General features: G+C 35.9%; 2 protein-coding genes across 3 annotated transcripts; one reads left to right on the top strand and one right to left on the bottom strand.

The window, feature by feature from the left end:
• Positions 1-442: 442 nt before the first annotated feature.
• On the top strand, positions 443-2973 carry LOC306844114 (uncharacterized protein). The gene is made up of 7 exons (XM_079376033.1): positions 443-683; positions 955-1024; positions 1125-1274; positions 1410-1468; positions 1822-1911; positions 2038-2130; positions 2328-2973. Exons 1-7 carry the CDS (start codon positions 681-683, stop codon positions 2376-2378), a joined length of 516 nt encoding a protein of 171 aa, XP_079232159.1. The 5' UTR covers positions 443-680; the 3' UTR covers positions 2379-2973.
• Positions 2974-3506: 533 nt separating this feature from the next.
• On the bottom strand, positions 3507-16211 carry LOC306844113 (protein RD3-like). 2 transcript variants are annotated; one of them, XM_079376032.1, is made up of 4 exons: positions 16104-16211; positions 10736-10883; positions 8273-8598; positions 3507-4512 (listed from the first exon to the last, which is right to left on the bottom strand). In XM_079376032.1, exons 3-4 carry the CDS (start codon positions 8557-8559, stop codon positions 4146-4148), a joined length of 654 nt encoding a protein of 217 aa, XP_079232158.1. In that variant the 5' UTR covers positions 8560-8598; positions 10736-10883; positions 16104-16211; the 3' UTR covers positions 3507-4145. The 2 variants fall into 2 exon arrangements, with proteins under 2 accessions (XP_079232158.1, XP_079232157.1); XM_079376031.1 differs by lacking the exon at positions 16104-16211 and adding an exon at positions 11129-11466.
• Between the last annotated feature and the right edge of the window lie 1470 nt (positions 16212-17681).

Below are 17681 nucleotides of genomic sequence, written 5' to 3'. Positions count from 1 at the left end.
CCAATTTCTAAATTAAAATCTTAGAGACACATTATATGTCTACAAAATCTATCTGCGATGAGGAAACTGATTAGTTTGTGGTAAAAGAAAAACATAACCAACCTCCTTTTTGTCCCTGCACGTATATATCCTATCTCACCTGAAGAAAAATGGCTATTCAAATGTAGCATTTCAGATGTAAAAAACTGGTAGCATATCTTGTCTGGACGTAGGCTACCTGGTTTTCCATGTAAGTGTTCAGGCCAAGAAGCTCCAAACTTCTCCAGGAAGCCGAGACCTTCATTAAACCGCTTCAATTTAAAGAGTTATGTAAATTAAATAATAATGTGATGACACAGTCTGCGTGCTGCTTCAAAAATTAACTATTTTTTTATATACCTGAATAAGATACTAAAAATTTTAATAAACAGTAGATAAATTAGGACTTTTATTTGTGTGCGTCGGACACGCGCCTGCGCTGCTAAACAGTACCCGGATAATGTAGTTTGTTTGTATGACGTAAACAAGATGGCCGCGCAGTGGTGTTTATGTTATTGATTCACACTCACCGATCACAGAAATGAAAAGGAGTCATTTATATTCCACGCAGCTTATTTTCAGCACGGATTATAGTCATATCGGGCTATTACTCTGATTTTTCCGGGTTTTTTGGTGTGGTCGCGAGGACCACGTTTTAAAACATGGTAAAGTGTTGAACAGCCTTCTCGTTAAACCTTCAGATGAAGCTGTAATTCATTGGTTGATGTTTACAAACTTGTTTCTAAACATTTTATATGGATAAAGTGCAGCGTGTGAAGTAAATGAGTAGTTGACTGTAGAATGAATGCAAATTCAGCATTTTTTAGCATCATATAGAGCTTTGAATCTGCCTATGATTCTCATGAAGAACACAGGCCATGTTTTGAGCAGTTTGAAAAGATCTGGATGCTGAGGGTTTTATTTCTTATTTATCAGTCTGCCAAAGTGGACGCCGTGGAGACAAGTGAGTCAAGTACAAAAAGCAGAAGTAGTTCTCACAGCAGAGGTGAGTTTCTCTAGACGACTGCTCTGTTAGGAAACAAATCACTGGGAGAACACAATCCCTAAACTTGACATGCACAAGTGATACTGTTATACATTAACAGGAAGAGAAACCCGCAAACGAGCAAGAAGCCGAAGCAGATCGTCCTCATCATCTTCCAGTTCTTCCTCCTCATCATCCTCCTCTTCTTCTTCTTCGCGGTCTTCATCCAGCAGTTCATCATCACGTAGTAACTCCAGCTCTAGTGGCTCAGGTAAGTTAAATAAAAATCATGTATTTATTTACAAATTGATTATATTGCATGAAAGGAGAATTTTGTGTGTGTAAAGCCTCACGTACTTCATTAGGTGATTAGAGATGTCAATGTGTTTTGTGCTTCCACTGCTAGATTCTTGCAAAAAACAAAGAAAATCTTCGAAAAAAAGGAAAGAGAAACAAGGCAAAAAGGTACCCGGTTATTTTTTCATTTCATTTGATAAATTTGTGTATTTTTATCCAAAGTATTAAGGGAGAATTCACACAAAAATAAAATCAGGATTTATTCAATCACAGTGTTACAAACCTGTACTTTATTATTTTTTTCTTCATAACACAAAAGCAATAATTAAATCATTTTCACGCAGCTCTTGACATGCGATGTCAGTTAGTGACTGTCAAACTACAAAGAATTTCATTTTTGACTGAACTATTCCATTCTTGTTTATTGTGTCATTTTTTAGGAGCTGTTTGATGTTAATTAATTAAATGTTGGTGTGGAATAAATGATCACTTCTCTGTTTTTACTATTATTATTATTATAGAAAGGGAAAAAAGAGAAGACACGTAAGCGGAAGAAGGAAAAGGGGCACAAAGGGCAGGACAACAGCTCTGGACCTGTTCAAATTTCAAAGGTACTTTTTTTCAACTCAACTCAAAGCTTCATAGTAGACATTTTTCTCTTTTTTTTTTTTACCAATGCTTTTATTTTTATTTTGAATGAGTTATTGCAAAGTTGAATACATTTCTGTCATCCCCAGTATCTTAAGGAAAAGACGAAATCTGGCAAGTACAGTATGATTTCTGGGAAAAAGATTAAAATGAAAATGAAAAAATCAAAGAAAGACAAGCAGGTGAGTTTTTCATTGTGCGTGTTACACTTAAATGCACTAAAGAAAAACTCGAATAAAAGCACGGGATGGATATTTTCCTCTGCTGCTTTTATCTAGTTATGATGGCTGGTGAAACTAACGCTAGAATGTAAACCAGATTAACTCTAGTCATATTAACACAGTTTTTTTATTGACTTGCTTTTTTATTTTTTAAACAGAGGGACAAAAACAGAGCAGAACTGCTGGAGTTCTTGAACTCCACTTTCTGATTCAGTCCAGACCTGGAACTGCAGAATCAGATAACTTTTTTTTTTTTCATTATTCGCCTGACTGCCACTCAGGGAAAGACTTACCAACTATGTGGATGGCTGTCCTCCTTTTTTAAATTCCAGACTGTGTCCTGAAATACTTATTTTATGTCTGATTAACCGTACCCTACGAGAACTGTAGCTTGGATGTAACATTGTTACATGTTACTGAAATTGTAAGAAAATAAAATAAAAATGTATTCTTTTTTTAAAAATGCAAACCTCAAGTACATAATAACAGAATCAGTCCAGATCTGTGAGGAATTGTTCAGAAGGATGTAAATCACGTGTGTACAGGTTGTGACCAGGGAGATGAAGGTTGTATATCTCAAAAACAATTCAAAATTGAAACAACATTGTAGTCGTGTTGTTCCAGTGGTGCATTTCTTGTTATCCCATGATAATTTGTGTATTTACTGTGTTGAACCAAATGCAGAGGCACCACTAGCAGCTGAAAGCTTGTGATCTGTCTTTGTGAGTTACGTGCATCTGACCGTACTGATGACAATACTGTTCAATAAATTTACGGTTTGTGTTCTTTATTTTATAGTATCTCGAAAAGGTTTTGAAATCACATAAACATTTTTCTAACATTTGACAAAATCATTTAGATAGTTGAGGTAGTTTTTTTTAAGGTATGCTTATTATTATTATTATTATTTTAAAGATATGCTTATTTGCTACTGAAACAGGAAATTAGGTTGGGACCAATCAAAGGTCTCTTTTTCAAAACAGCTACAAGCTTTTTGCTTCTTGCTTTTGCTAGCCAAAGGTAGGTGGTATTGGAGGAGAGAACATACACATTAAGAGCATTCGATTGGGCAAACATTTGGATATGCTGATGTGTCATCAATATTTTTGGTCCATTTTGTGGGAAGAGAAAAGATGCACATTTTAAATGTGTAAAAATAGACCTTAACTAAAAGCTACAAAACTCCAATTGCAGTTTTTGTATGGAACATATGAGCAAAGAAAAGTTGGTCTTTTACTCTTTATAATAATCAGAAATGGGTTTCAGATACCATAGAGGCATTTGTTATAAAAATATAAGATACCATGGTACATATTACTGTCTCAGAATCACAAACTAGAAGCAAGCGTGCATCAATCTTTATTTTTCAGCACAATGAAATTAAAACATTTATTGATTTTATACATTTACATTCTAGTTATTGTAACTCAACTGACCAAAGTAATTAAAATTAAATATTTTTCGCAAGCAACTCATCACTTGTCATGCACAAGCATCTGAACATTTCCACACCAAATACAGCACCAGCTGTTCTAAACAAACGGGGCAATGTTACAAAAGTTGATCTGCACTTGAATATTATAGCCTATTTTTCTTTTTAATTATTTTTTATATCAACTGTGAAACAGAAGGGCCATTTCAAAAGTTCACAGGATAAATTAGGCAACTGTACTATTTCAGAATAACTTGTCATACAAATTGAATCTGATAGTAAATGATCAGGCTAGTATCTGGTTTTACTGCATATATGCACATTCAGTCAAAAATGAAAAGTGTGGCTTTATGATCTGTAGTCCTTGTAGCATAGGCCTATTTATTGATTTATGATGCTTTGCTTGAGTTTTATTTCCCAACATCAACATACCTCGTCCCTCCATACTTCTGGAAATATAAATACACTGACAGTGAAGGAGATGCTGGGAATATCAGACAGTCGTTGACTGGGCCAGATCCGGCTGAATCCCACTCCCAGACACTCAAGCTTTCCCATTGATCCCCTTGTGCCGAAACTCCGGCATGCTCCACACGCGCTGCGCTTTCTCTGTTGTCTGACCAAGGCCCTTCTCAACATCCCCACACACAGTCTTGACATCTACTCCATCTTCCTCCGAGCCGTAGCTGTTTGATTTCAGGCCCAAGGTGCTGCCGAAAGGGTTGATGCGCACGCGAGACTTGAAGCTCATCAGGGACAGGCTTATGGAGCGTCTGTTGTTCCACTGGTGGGTCAGACGCTGCGCCTCCTGCTCCTCATGAACACGCTCAAGTGTTTCCACAAGCACGGAGCGAAAGAGTCCGGAAACCTCCTGCACCTCAGGCTCATTCTCCATCAGCACCTGCCGAAACCTGTGAAGACAGGAAAGAGTGTGGACAGTTTTGAATAACACTTTTTTTTTTGTCTAAGGGGCGCAGTACGTCATTTAATTCAAGTTGAATTCATTCTTTGTATTATATGTATTACTAATTTTCGAAATCAAAACTTTCTGTCCATCCAAAAAAGGCATTCAAAGCTGCAACTAAACTGTCTTCAAGATGTCTGATGAAGAAACGTGCCAAATGATGTGACCTGCATCTATACAAGGATCACATGGAAGCCTGTTTCTGCCTCAGAGTAAAACATAAAAAGTAATTGTGTTTAAAATAAGACATAAACCCCTGGTTTCACAAACAAGGCTTAAACCTAATCCTAGACTAAAATGTAAGCCTGAGCTGTTTCAACTGAAAGAAACTTGCACTGACTGATCTTAAAATACATCAGTGCCTTGTTTTGTCTCAAGATGCACACCAGTAATGCTTTTTTTTTATAAGTGTGTTTATAAAAAATTACTTAAATGTCCTAATTGAACTATGGCCTAATCCAGGTTTAGTCTAAGCCCTGTCTGTGAAACCGGGCCATAGTCACATTACAAACTACAAATTCGCAACTATAACATATAAAGTCACATTTTGAGATATAAAGTCACAGCAGGAAGATACTGTGAGATATAAAGTCACAATTACAAGAAGTAAAGTCGCAACTGCGCAATTTAAATTTACATTTAGAGATGTGATATAAAAAGGCGAAGGAACAAGAAACAAAGTCACAATTGTGAGATTTAAAGTCACATTGAGATACATAAAGTCACTATTGGAAGATAAAAAGGCACATTGTGAGATATAAAGTCAAAATGATGAGAAACAGTCACCTTGCGAGATTTAAAGTCACATTGAAAGATAAAGCCACAATTACAAGAAACAAAGATGTAATTGCGAGATTTAAAGGCACATTGAGGTAAATAAAGTTATAATTGCAAGATATTAAGTCGCAATTACAAGAAATAAAGTCACCCTTGCAAGACATTGAAAGTCACATCGAAAGACATAAAGTCACAATTGGAAAATATATAAAGGCACACTGTGAAACATAAAATCCAAATTTGGAGAAATAATCACCCTTGCGAGATTTAACACTGAAAAATAAAGTCACAAGTGTGACGTATAAAGTCCCAAATACAAGAAACAAAGTCACAACTGTGCGCTTTAAAGTCACATTGAGAGTATAAAGTTACAATTGAAAAATATAAAGGCACACTGAAATATAAAGAAATTATGAAGATTTTACTAAGACATGGTTACCTTTGCCAGGTTTAACACTGAGAAAACTAAAGTTGCAACTGCAAGATATAAATTCGCAATTACAAGAAATAAAGTCACTCTTGCAAGATTTTAAGTCACATAGAGAGACAAAAAGTTGAAATTACAAAGAAACAAAGTTACCCTTGCAAGATTTGAAGTCACACTGAGGGAAATCAAGTTTCAACTGCGAGATATAAAGTCGCAATTACAAGAAACAATGTCACAATTGTGATTTTTAAAGTGACATTGAGAGATATAAAGTCGTAGCTGGAAGATATAAAGGCACATTATGCAATATAAAGTCAGAACTACAAGCAACAGTCACACTTGTGAGATTTAAAATCACATTGAAAGACAAAGCCACAATTACAAGAAAGAAAGTCGCAATTGTGAGATTTGAAGGCACATTGTGAGATATACAGTCAGAATTACAAAGAAACAAAGTTACCTTTGCCACAAGTATGAGGTATGAAGTTGCAGTTATCACAAACAAAGTCACAATTGTGAGATTTAAAGTCACACTGAGAAACTGAAAGGCGCATTTACGGAACTACAAGAAACAGTCACACTTGCAAGATTTAAAGTGATATTGAAAGATAAAGTCACAATTTACTGTTTTTTTTTAAGCAGAAACATAGTTCCATACAATCCCAATGTTAGAATCTTATAAGTAAGTGTTATTACTCATTTCATATGCAGAGAGATTAGCCAATCATGAGGTTATTTACATAAATTTACATAAGTACAGTGACAAAAATTAACCCCTGCATCTTTTATTGTAAAAGTTATAGAAAGAGTTGAAAATTGTCATGTGTAGGCTAAGTGGACCTCAAGGAAAAACGAAATGATTGCTAATGTTTTATAACACCATTCAATAACCATTTTCAGACAAATTCTTTTGGTTGTGTGTCTGTTTTAATCACCCGTTAAAACAGATTTTACACAGCGCAAAAACATCAGCCTCTCTTTCCCAGGTGAATTATCACCTGTGGTCCCTATGAGAGCAGACCATAAGCCCTTGACTCATCAGAGTAAAAGCGCTCTTGCTCCACAGACTAAGATGTTCTTAGGGAGTCTTAAAATAGGTTACCAAGCTAGGTTCTTATCTTTCCAATTAAATCAATGAATCAGTGTTTTCTTAATCTTCCTTCTCCTCCTTTGTTTAATCAACAAAATCCTCTCAAAAGTCTAACTTTTTCACCTAGTCCTCATGGGATCATCCTACTTCTTTCAAAAAAAAAAAAGATTCTCTCTTACAAGGATGCACGAATTTGACTTGAAAATTATGTCAGTATTTACTCCTTTAACCTTTTTTTCTCAAAACACACACATCAAAAATCTTCAGCTTAGTGATAAAATATATAAAATATTTTTTTTATATATTCTTTTTAATAAAATATAATATTTTATCTATTATTTTGATATTTTATAATTTTCAGTTTAATTTTAATTAAACTTTTAGTAGTCTTGATATGTGTTTTTGTCATTTTAGTAGTAGTTTTATATAGTTTTATTAATTTTTATTTCGTTTTAGCTTTAGGAATATTTGTATATTTTAACAAAATAATTTCAAATAACAAAAACTGTTTTTCAAAAGTTTTAGTTTCACTTAATCAAATTAATCATGTGAGGAACAGACTGATATGACTATATATACAAACATACTGTATTTTGTTGGAAGGCTTGGACTATAACACACAGGATACAGTGCTTTCATAATACCTTTTTTCCCCTTTTTAATGCTTGACAGCCCATGATTGCTATGAATTATTAGTGAATGGGCAAAACAATGTGTGATTTCTTTTTACTTTGTGTGTGTGTCTGTGTTATAAAAGTTCACCTAAATGGAAGTTAGTGGATTATTATTTTCTCACCATCATGTCATTATAAACATGCATGACTCTTTCTTCTGAATAAACAAATATATTCATATAAGTGTTTTGGTAACCAACCCGTTACCATCAAATTCCATTAGATGGAAAAAAAAAAAAATTGTAAAAATAAAAATCTCAAATTATCATCTTTTATGTTCCACAGAAGAAAAAAATCATATAGTTTTGCAACAACATGAGGGCGAGTATATGATGACAGAACTTTAATTTTTTGGTGACCTGTCCCTTTAAGTAATGGGTGTTTGTTATCATATGGGGGCAGAACAAAAAAAATAAAAAATCAGTTGCTATGCAGTTGCCACCTGAATAAACATGAACAGCATCTGTTGGGGCTCATCTGAATCTGTCAGGTGTGTATCCCGTGAGGCCTGTGTGCGATTTACTATTATCACTTCAGCAGGTTAGAGCAGCTTAGTTCACCAAGATAAAATAATCATGGCTGTCTTTGTGTGTTTCTTTGTAATGACATCACAAAGACGGCTTAGTAAACTAATTAACCCAGATCGCCCTCTCCTGAACCTGTGATGACGAACATCCTCATGCTGAAAACAAAACGTGCAACATGGAGCACTCAGTGAATGTATCCTTTAATGTCTTACCTTTGTATTACAGATCCGCAGTATGATGGCGGTACTTTGCTACACAGCTCTTCAAGGCCGAGTCTCTCTCCTTGGCTGATGTCATGAGAGCTGCGTGGGGTGCTCATGAGCCAGCTGTAGTCCACGCCGCTCTTCAGCCGCCGATACTCATTGTCTCGCTCCCGCTGCTGTGTCTCGGCCTCCTTCATCTGCCAGCTCAGCTCCAGCATCAAGGTGTCCGTAACCACTTCAGACGGCTCACGTCGTGGGCTCCGATAGTACGGCTCGTTCCAGCTGAACCACGACATACTCGCTGCTGTCACCGGCCCTCTGCTGCTCACCTTCAACTTTATAAGAGATGCAGTAAAAGCCGTCATGGATACACAAAACAAAAAGCAGTTTAAACAAATGTTGGGTGTGCAATGGATGATGGATCTTGGGATTTGTGTTTGCCTTTTCTTATTAATTTCACCTCGAAATTTGGCATGAAGGGCTTGCACACAAAATTCTGTGATCATCTGCCAACAGTTTTGGGTCCTATTGACTTCCATGGTATTTTAGTGGATCCAGTGGAATCTGAAATGGTTTGGCTACCAACATTCACTCGCAGAAATGCCATTGAAGAACCAAACATTTGAAGTGAAGTGACATTCAGCCAAGTATGGTGACCCATACTCGGAATTCGTGCTCTGCATTTAACCCATCCAACGTGCACACACACAGCAGTGAACACACACACACCGTGAACACACACCCGGAGCAGTGGGCAGCCATTTATGCTGCAGCGCCCGGGGAGCAGTTGGGGGTTCGGTGCCTTGCTCAAGGGCACCTCAGTCGTGGTATTGAGGGTGGAGAGAGCGCTGGACATTCACTCCCCCCACCTACAATTCCTGCCGGCCGGAGACTCGAACCCGCAACCTTCGGATTACAAGTCCGACTCTCTAACCATTAGGCCACAACTTCCCCTTTGCTAAAAGAACCACTGTTTTTTTTTGTGTAAAGAACATTTTCATAATCTAAAGAACCTAGGTTCGATGGAAATGTTCCATGGGTGTTTAAGGTTCTTCATTTAAGACACTCTTAAAAGTAAAGGTGCTTCACGATGCCATAGAAGAACCTCTTTGTCTAAACGTTCCATAAAGAACCTTTAACATCTGAAGAACCTTTCTGTTTCACAAAAGGTCCTTTGTGGCGAAAGAAGGTTCTTCAGATTATACAAAGGCAAGAAAGAGATGGTTTGACTGAATGGTTCTTCTGTGGCATTGCTGTGAATAACCTTTTAAGCACCTTTAGTTTTAAGAGTGTATAGATGTCAATCTTTATATTGGGACTATCCATTTAAGGTTGCAGCCTACTCATTTGCAACATCATATTGTTGTTGTGACTGAATGTTACCAAGGCTAAACCTCAAAGCACAGATGCTCTTTAACACCTGACAGACATCACAGCACTGAGCTCTCGGCTCATTTCCAACACAGAATCTGTTCTGATGTGAATTTGTGAAGAGTGTCTACCTATGCAAACAATTTAGTTGCATTTAACCATGCCACTACACACACAGGTTTACACACACACACATTTTCTTTGAAATAATTTTATTCTAAACCAGTCAATTTCACAAATAAACGGACAGTATCATATTGAATTAAACATAACATTTGGAAGTGGAACAACTTTACATGTATTTTTTTGTAAAATGTCCTCTACATTTGGTTTACTTACAAATTAGAGTTATTTATTATTTTTGTTTTTATAATTTTTTGACCATTTTTGGGTCATGGTCCACCAGTCGAGAACCACTTATAAAAAGCATTATTTCTTAAATTACTCATTGAATGTCACATTTGGGTTCATTGCCATGTGATGACGAGAATACAGAATAAAAAGCAGTTGAAATAGATAGATAGTTGACCCAAAAAGGAAAATGTTGTTCAAAAACTGTATGATCCTTTGCTGAACACAGAAAAAAAGATATTTTGAGAAATATCTCATTGTTTGTCTATTCAAAGTTGTAAACAAAACTGTTTGAGTACTAAAACACATGCCATCCATAAACCTGCCTCAAATAGAAGACCTGATCAGAATTAAAGTGCAACAGTTATAATTTCAGAATATGTCCAAAATTTAGGAACATTCATTTGGAGACAATAGCCATTTCACTACTTAAAATTTGACCAAAGCAGTAATGTTATTAAGCAAATGTATGATTTGATCCATCAAGAAGAGATTATTTTGCCTTGAACACTGTACTGACCAACAGTACTAAAAGTAATATGTTCAATGTCCACCTGTTACCATTAACATCACTTTAAATCCCTGCCAGTGATTCTCAAAATGCAAAGTTTGACTTCTCAAAACGTGCTGAATTCGTTAGTCTTGTGTTTTTCTCAATATTGTCTTCCTCTACATCCATCCACCCACTCCTCCCCCATTCTCCTTTGCCATCTCCTCTTTATTCATTCCTCATTTGCACGATCTCCTTACCTTTAGAAGTGATCCGGTTGTCTTGTAGGGCTTGTAGATGTGTAATGGCCCAGGTCACATTTCCTCTTTGAGATTGCTCTGAAGTGCCTCTCTGTTTGCGGTTGCTATAGCAATACTCCCAAGCCTATTCTGCCACATGCATCATCAGCTGAAAGGCAGACGGGATGGGAGGGCAGAAGAGAGGGGGAGGACGGGTCATGCGCTGCATAAACAGATTACGAGCATGTGTGGGCTATATGAGGTCATGTGACCAAGATGAGCTATCTGGTACAAGGCTAACATCGAGGCCTTACCCCCCCAATTAAAGCTTAAAAACCTCATGATCATATTTTCCAACATGATTTGAGGATGTTTCAGAAGTCATTAGCTTCAGTGCAAGCGAAGAAATCTTACCTTTTGTTCAAAGAGCTCACATGCCCACAAATTTTCTTATTTGATTAGTGGCCTAGAAATAATGTTGAAGTTCCATGTTTACAGGTTTAAATAAATAATAAATACACAAAGTAGTAAATAAAAATCCCAAATGTGTGGAGCTATATATTTTTTGAAAATGTATCCATATAAGTTGACTTGCTTCCTCCACCAGGCACAGACGTGGTTTTATAGCTCGGCAGTAGACTGGAGGCCAGCAGATGGAAAAGGTTTAATCCAAGCAGATGTCTCGGCTTAGCAGTAAAACCATAACATGCATGAGACAGTCCCTCAGTTTGGTCCCTTAATGAGTCAAATGCACTCACACAGCATGCCGATGGTCTATTACGGCTGTAAATAGCTAAAGTTATAACACTGGTCCTCCAAGCTGATTAGCATACTCAGTTTGTCAGTGTCTCCAGATTGACTTTTCTAGGGATTTTCTCTGACCTTTTTTGCAGGTTGCATTGTTACGCCATTAGACAAGTTACTTTATAAGTCATTGAATAATTCACTCAAACGATTCGTTTAAAAACTTAAAGGGATAGTTCACCCAAAAATTAAAATTGGATGTTTATCTATGGAGCGAATTTTGTGCCAATATTCATCAAACAAATCCAGTGTTTTGCAAATAAACACAATCTGCTTTGCAAAGAAAAACTCGACTTTCAAACAAACGCAACGTGATTTTCAAATACAAAACTGCAGAGGTATGGACAAATATATGTATTGTGTGTTACAACTGTGAGACTCATTTGCCTTTTTATGAGGAAACTTGGCTTGATTTTCTCACAAATGCGTGCAGGCTGATTTTCTCACAAATGCGTGCAGGCTGATTTTCTCACAAATGCGTGCAGGCTGATTTTCTCACAAATGCGTGCAGGCTGATTTTCTCACAAATGCGTGCAGGCTGATTTTCTCACAAATGCGTGCAGGCTGATTTTCTCACACGAGTGCGGGCTGATTTTCTCACAAATGCGTGCAGGCTGATTTTCTCACAAATGCGACAGGCTGATTTTCTCACACGAGTGCGGGCTGATTTTCTCACAAATGCGTGCAGGCTGATTTTCTCACATGTGCAAGTTGATGCGCAACTTTCTTTTCCAAAAACAGCAGATGGCGCTGTCGGTCAATTTACGCTAGTCTCCGGAGACCTAAAACACCTCTTTACCTTTTCAGACCAATATGAGCGGGGAACAGGTGAGTTTCTGTCTTACTAGATCTATAATTAACCATTTAGATGTGTTCACAAAGCGACCTTACTACAGTGTCAGTGAAATTCACAACAAGTGCTGTAAAGTTGTTAACATGATTGATTAGTTCAAAAATCAGGAGTGACATGGCTAAACATTTAACTAGGCTGTCTTTCCCTATAAAAACTGATCCATTCTCCGTACCTCTTATCCTCTGTTGGATCGCGGGATATAGAATATACATATATATTGATACAATTGTTCAACATTCAAAACAATGCAGGGGTATAACAATATATCGTGTCACAATATATTGTAATACTAAAATGCAAATGTATAGTGGATAGAGACAATATTGTGTACCAAAAATGAAAGCATTTTGAATTTTATTTTTACGTTAGGTCAAGTAAGATTTATTGTCTTTCTTCTATATATGTTGAAACATAGCCTACAGTGGAGAGAAATGCTGTAGGCTACCTCTGCAGTAAAAGTTTAAACAAGTATAAAACTACACATAGACAACCTACTAAGAGGAGTAGGCTAATCTAATTATACAAATAGGCTACTATAATCAAACTAGTTTAAGTTCAGGTGAGCTTTATTGTGATTCAGCTATGTAAATGTACCAAACTATAATCTAAACATTAATTTCCCTTACGAAAATTAACCATGGTTTTATTAAATAAATACCATGGTATTTGTAGTAAAGCTGCCTATATTGAAATGGTAACCTGCAAAAAAACATGGTTACCACACTTTTACAATAGTAAAACCAACTTAATTTTCATAAGAGATATCATAGTTTATTATTATATTTATGTTTATATATAGTATAGTATAGTATAGTATAGTATAGTATAGTATAGTATATATATGCCTACAACATTTAAAACTAAAAGTGACCTGTAAGGAGATATTTCATATTTCAACCAATATACCAGCAGATTTTAGTCTGACAATAGCCTGTTTGGGAAAATCCAACTAAAATCATGTAGCTTTTTATATATGGCCGAGCAACATTTTAACTCATGAAGTTAAGAATAAAATCTACCGTCAGGAATTATATTAGTGGCTCTTTAAAATGCAAACGTTGGTCATCTGAGTCCATCTGAATCTTCACCCGTGTAGCACGCTGTTTATTAAACCACTGTTTATTAAAATGCTGAATTTAGTATTATATCAGCGTGATCCTATCACTTGATCCTATCCTATCCTTCTCCCCAATTGACAGGACAAGAGTGACACCAGAAGATAAATATTCATCATTTTGCTTAGCTAAAAAAATACGTAATTATTTTAGACAAATGATTGCATGGTGTTACATCATTTAAAAAAAAAAAGTTTTAGATATTGCACTAAATAAAGTGATTTGCTCAAAAAAAATCTAACTTATAAAAATCGAGTGTTTGATAATGTCTAAATGTACATTAAGCAGCAAAACCTAAAAAAAGTAAGCAGTTATGAACAGCAATACTGTTTTGAGCAACTAGATAAATAGCCTACATGTATTTATTAAACAGCCATAAGGGCATCTAGTGGTTAAACCATGGCATTACATATGAATATTATCTTTCTGGCCACCAAATGCCTCTAATTTGCCTCTTTGCACTGGAAAACATTTGATCTATTTTAATCCTAAATACTACACTAATTGTAATATAAATGATGAGCATATTAGAAAATGTTATAGGCCTTTTTAAAACGGTCATTCATGGATCATAATTATTGTGCCTATTATTTAGTAAAATCTCCTCTAACTAAACAGAACTGAGCTAAAATTTAGTACAGTTATTTTATTGGTTAAAAGTTACATTTAAGGTGTTTGGTCACATTTGACTGCCAAGGAGCATGAGAACAATGCTGTCTCATTCCCCAGAATAAAATTATATTGTAAAGTGTAGTCAGCGTAGCTATCAATGCACAATCAATTGTTTCTCAGCGGCTCTGGTGCAGCGATATTACTCTGCAATGTGCAGAATATGCATATGAAAGATGTTGCATTATTTGTCTACCAGATAATACCTGTATGACAAGATGAATGCTGTCTTAAAATCATATAAAAGCTAAGGATATTCAATGAAAATAGTTTCCAGTGTTTTACAAATAACTGATACATATGCATAAAAAACATGTTTCTTTCTGCAGGCATCGACCAATAAAATGTCTTCATTCGCAGCCCAGCCCCGCCCCCGGCTCTGAGGTCTCATGTCTGCATTTACGAGTGCACAAGTGAGTTTTGCTACAGGAATACTGCAGGAGTAGCAAAAGTCAAAGCGTTAAGATTTGAAGTTGTACTGCCAGATCTGAGAGGTTGTAAGTGCTGACTTGAGGTTTTACAGCGAAACTGAAGTAAAGCGCAAAAGCACACGTTTGTGTGTGTCATTTTGTTTATGTGAATGTCATTCTACTCATGTGTAACTATTAATCTGCAACTTTGACTTCAAAACACGGGTGTTTTGATTAGTCTGTGTGTGCAAATCCAAAGATTCAGCTTTTCAGATCAGAGTAAATTTTGATTTTTCAGTTTCTAAGCTATTTAATTGAGAAATCACAGAACAGTGTTGACAATACATTTCAGAAAAAATTAAACCATGGTTTTATTATAGTAAAATTGTAGTAACCATGGTTTTTGGCGTATTGACTACATATAACCACAGTTTTACTACAAATACCATGGTTAAACTAGTGTTAATTTGTGGTTACCATGGTTTTTTGGTTTTATTTGTAGTAAAACTATGGTCAATTTTCTTTTGATTCATTTCAGAAGTGCTGTAAATGTCCCGTTCCCTTCCTCGCGTTCCGCACTCTTCAGATATAAAACCAAGACTTTATTTTCACAGATCTGTTCGACTTCTAATCAGTCCTCCCTTTTGAGAGACTGACAGTTTATCCCTCTGCACAGTTCATTTGCAGTGATTAGTTTTAATCATGCATTTATAGGTGTACATTCCCTGTCTTCCCATCACAATCTACTAACTCTTAAAGTGCTTATATATAATGTGGCTTATCGATTGGATCAAGGTTTGAACGTCTAACTGTAGGATTACCTGCCATTACAGCAAAGCCTCACTTATCCACAACCTAAGAAACATGCTTTTCGGCATTTTAACCACTGGAGGAAGACTTTGACCACTATTACACAGCAGTTACTGCGGGTGCTTCCAGATATGCATTTATAGCCTATATTTGGTGCCTTATATATTTTACTTACTATGCTTTTATTAAATATTTTACTGCAAATGTAGGCTATTGTTGTACTAAACTTACTAATATTGTCTTTAATATTTTAAAATAATAGCCTACTATGTAAAATGTTTGAATGGAAACTATGATTTTACTTAGAAAAATAGGTCACACTTTAGTTTGGGGACCAATTCTCTAACTAACAATTAATTACAACGTTTGCCTAGTAAACTCTTAATTTGCTGATTAATTAATAATTAGTAAGGCAGTTGTTACGTTTAGGTATGGGGTAGGATTACAGAATAATGCAGAATAAGGCAGCACGCTAATAAGCAAAGTTAATAGTGAGAATTGGTACATAAACTAAAGTGCTACAGAAAAATATGTATTATTTTTTCTTACAGGAGTATTATATGACAGCCCGCTAATAATTATCTTAAACTATAGTAATCTGAATCATCAAGAAAGCTCACCATATCAAAACACTGATTCGTTGTTTCATTATTTGATATCTTTAAGGACTCCCTCACTGCAAACTGCCTGTAAAACCAAACCACGTGTCAGCGGTGAATATTTCTTACCTGTACACGTGTGACTCGACAAATCTCACTAAGGATGAGTGCATCAGGGGAATTAAATGAAAAGAATGACATGGAACATGAGACGCAGAACACAGACAGGAAGAGTCTGGTCACATGCTTGAGGTGCCTGTATCAAATAGCAACAAAGACATTTTGACTGTAACAAAGTGCTGCATTGCTCTGAAAGTCATTAAAGAAAACGACCTAGTCGTCCCATGTCCACTTGTTAATCAGTTCTGACGTGTACAAGCTATAATGAGCCCCCATTCTAAACCTACTGTGAGGTTTAGAAGAAATAATTAGAGGAAGCAAGTAAAATGGAGCTTTTCTTTTATACACTTGAAATTGTTTGAGAAATCACTACACTATTTATTCTCGTAAACAAGCAATGTGCAAATCATAATTATTCAAATTTACAGCATTTTTTAAATTATTGGTTTATTAAATGAAAATAAAAATAGGATATTTTAAAATAAAATTGTTAAAAATAATTATATTAATGAAATATAATGAAAAGAAAAAGGAAGTGCCAGTACAGATCATGTGAGCGGTTTGTACCAGTGATGGGGGTTTCCAGCATTTGCTTACATTAGCTTTTTAATGGCCTTTGCTCAAGGACCGATTTCATCTACCATTATGACCCTGGACTGTATATTTGAGCTTTGCCACACTGCTTATTGATAATGGGGAATAATTAGGAACCCACACATTGATAAAAATGTATAGGTAATTGATAACGTTAAGCTATAATAGGCCTCATTGCTAGCTTATGTTTTCCTGCTTTTGGGTTTTCAAGGAAAATTTGTCCCAAGAGTGAAAACCACACTTTTTTAATCAGCTACATGTTCAGACCTGTATGCCATTATCTTTTTTGTGGAACATAAAGGCAGAAATCTTTACAAAGTCCTAACTAACAGGAGCTCACAAGATCTAAAAAGGCCATAAAGACACTAAGTGGTTCATTTGATTTGTTCTTTAGCTATCATAATGTTCGAATTGACTACTTTTATGATAGTTTTATGGCGCTTTTTGCCATTTTTTATATTTGACAGCCCTGTGTTTCTATAAACTAAATGACAGAATTTAGATTTTTGAGAGAACTCAAAGAATCAGTGGAGCTTTACATCATCAGATGAAGTGAAAATAATCCATCAGATTCCACCCTTCCTTTTTTTTTTTAGGATTTTGCAATTCTGACTCACTAAGTCTGACTCATGTCGAAGAAAGAGCGCGCTTTCCTTCAGTGTTTCTTTTTGTTGCATAATCTCTGAAATGTGACTCTCAAAAGAAAAAAAAAATCACTTTAAGCCTAAAAGTTTATCAGTGAAAGTGGATTCATGGCTGTTTTTATGGTCACTGCAACAGCATGCTGATGCTGGCACTCTCAGAGCTGTTTTCCACTGGGATCTGGCCTTATTCTAGAGTTCTAATGTTTCAAGTCAGCAAGTTCAGAGGCGGTTGTTTTTATTTCCTTGTTTTGGTCACATGTTGAAATACTGATGTGCAACGTCTTATCTCAGCACACGTGTGGCAATAGACTAGTGTTCCCCAACCCTGCTCCTGGAAGCACACCAGCAG

The sequence above is a fragment of the Barbus barbus genome (genome assembly GCF_936440315.1).
Source record: "Barbus barbus genome assembly, chromosome: 24".
Classification (NCBI taxonomy): Eukaryota; Metazoa; Chordata; class Actinopteri; order Cypriniformes; family Cyprinidae; genus Barbus; species Barbus barbus.
Note: the sequence above shows the minus strand (reverse complement) of the source record. Positions and strands in the feature narration are given on the sequence as shown.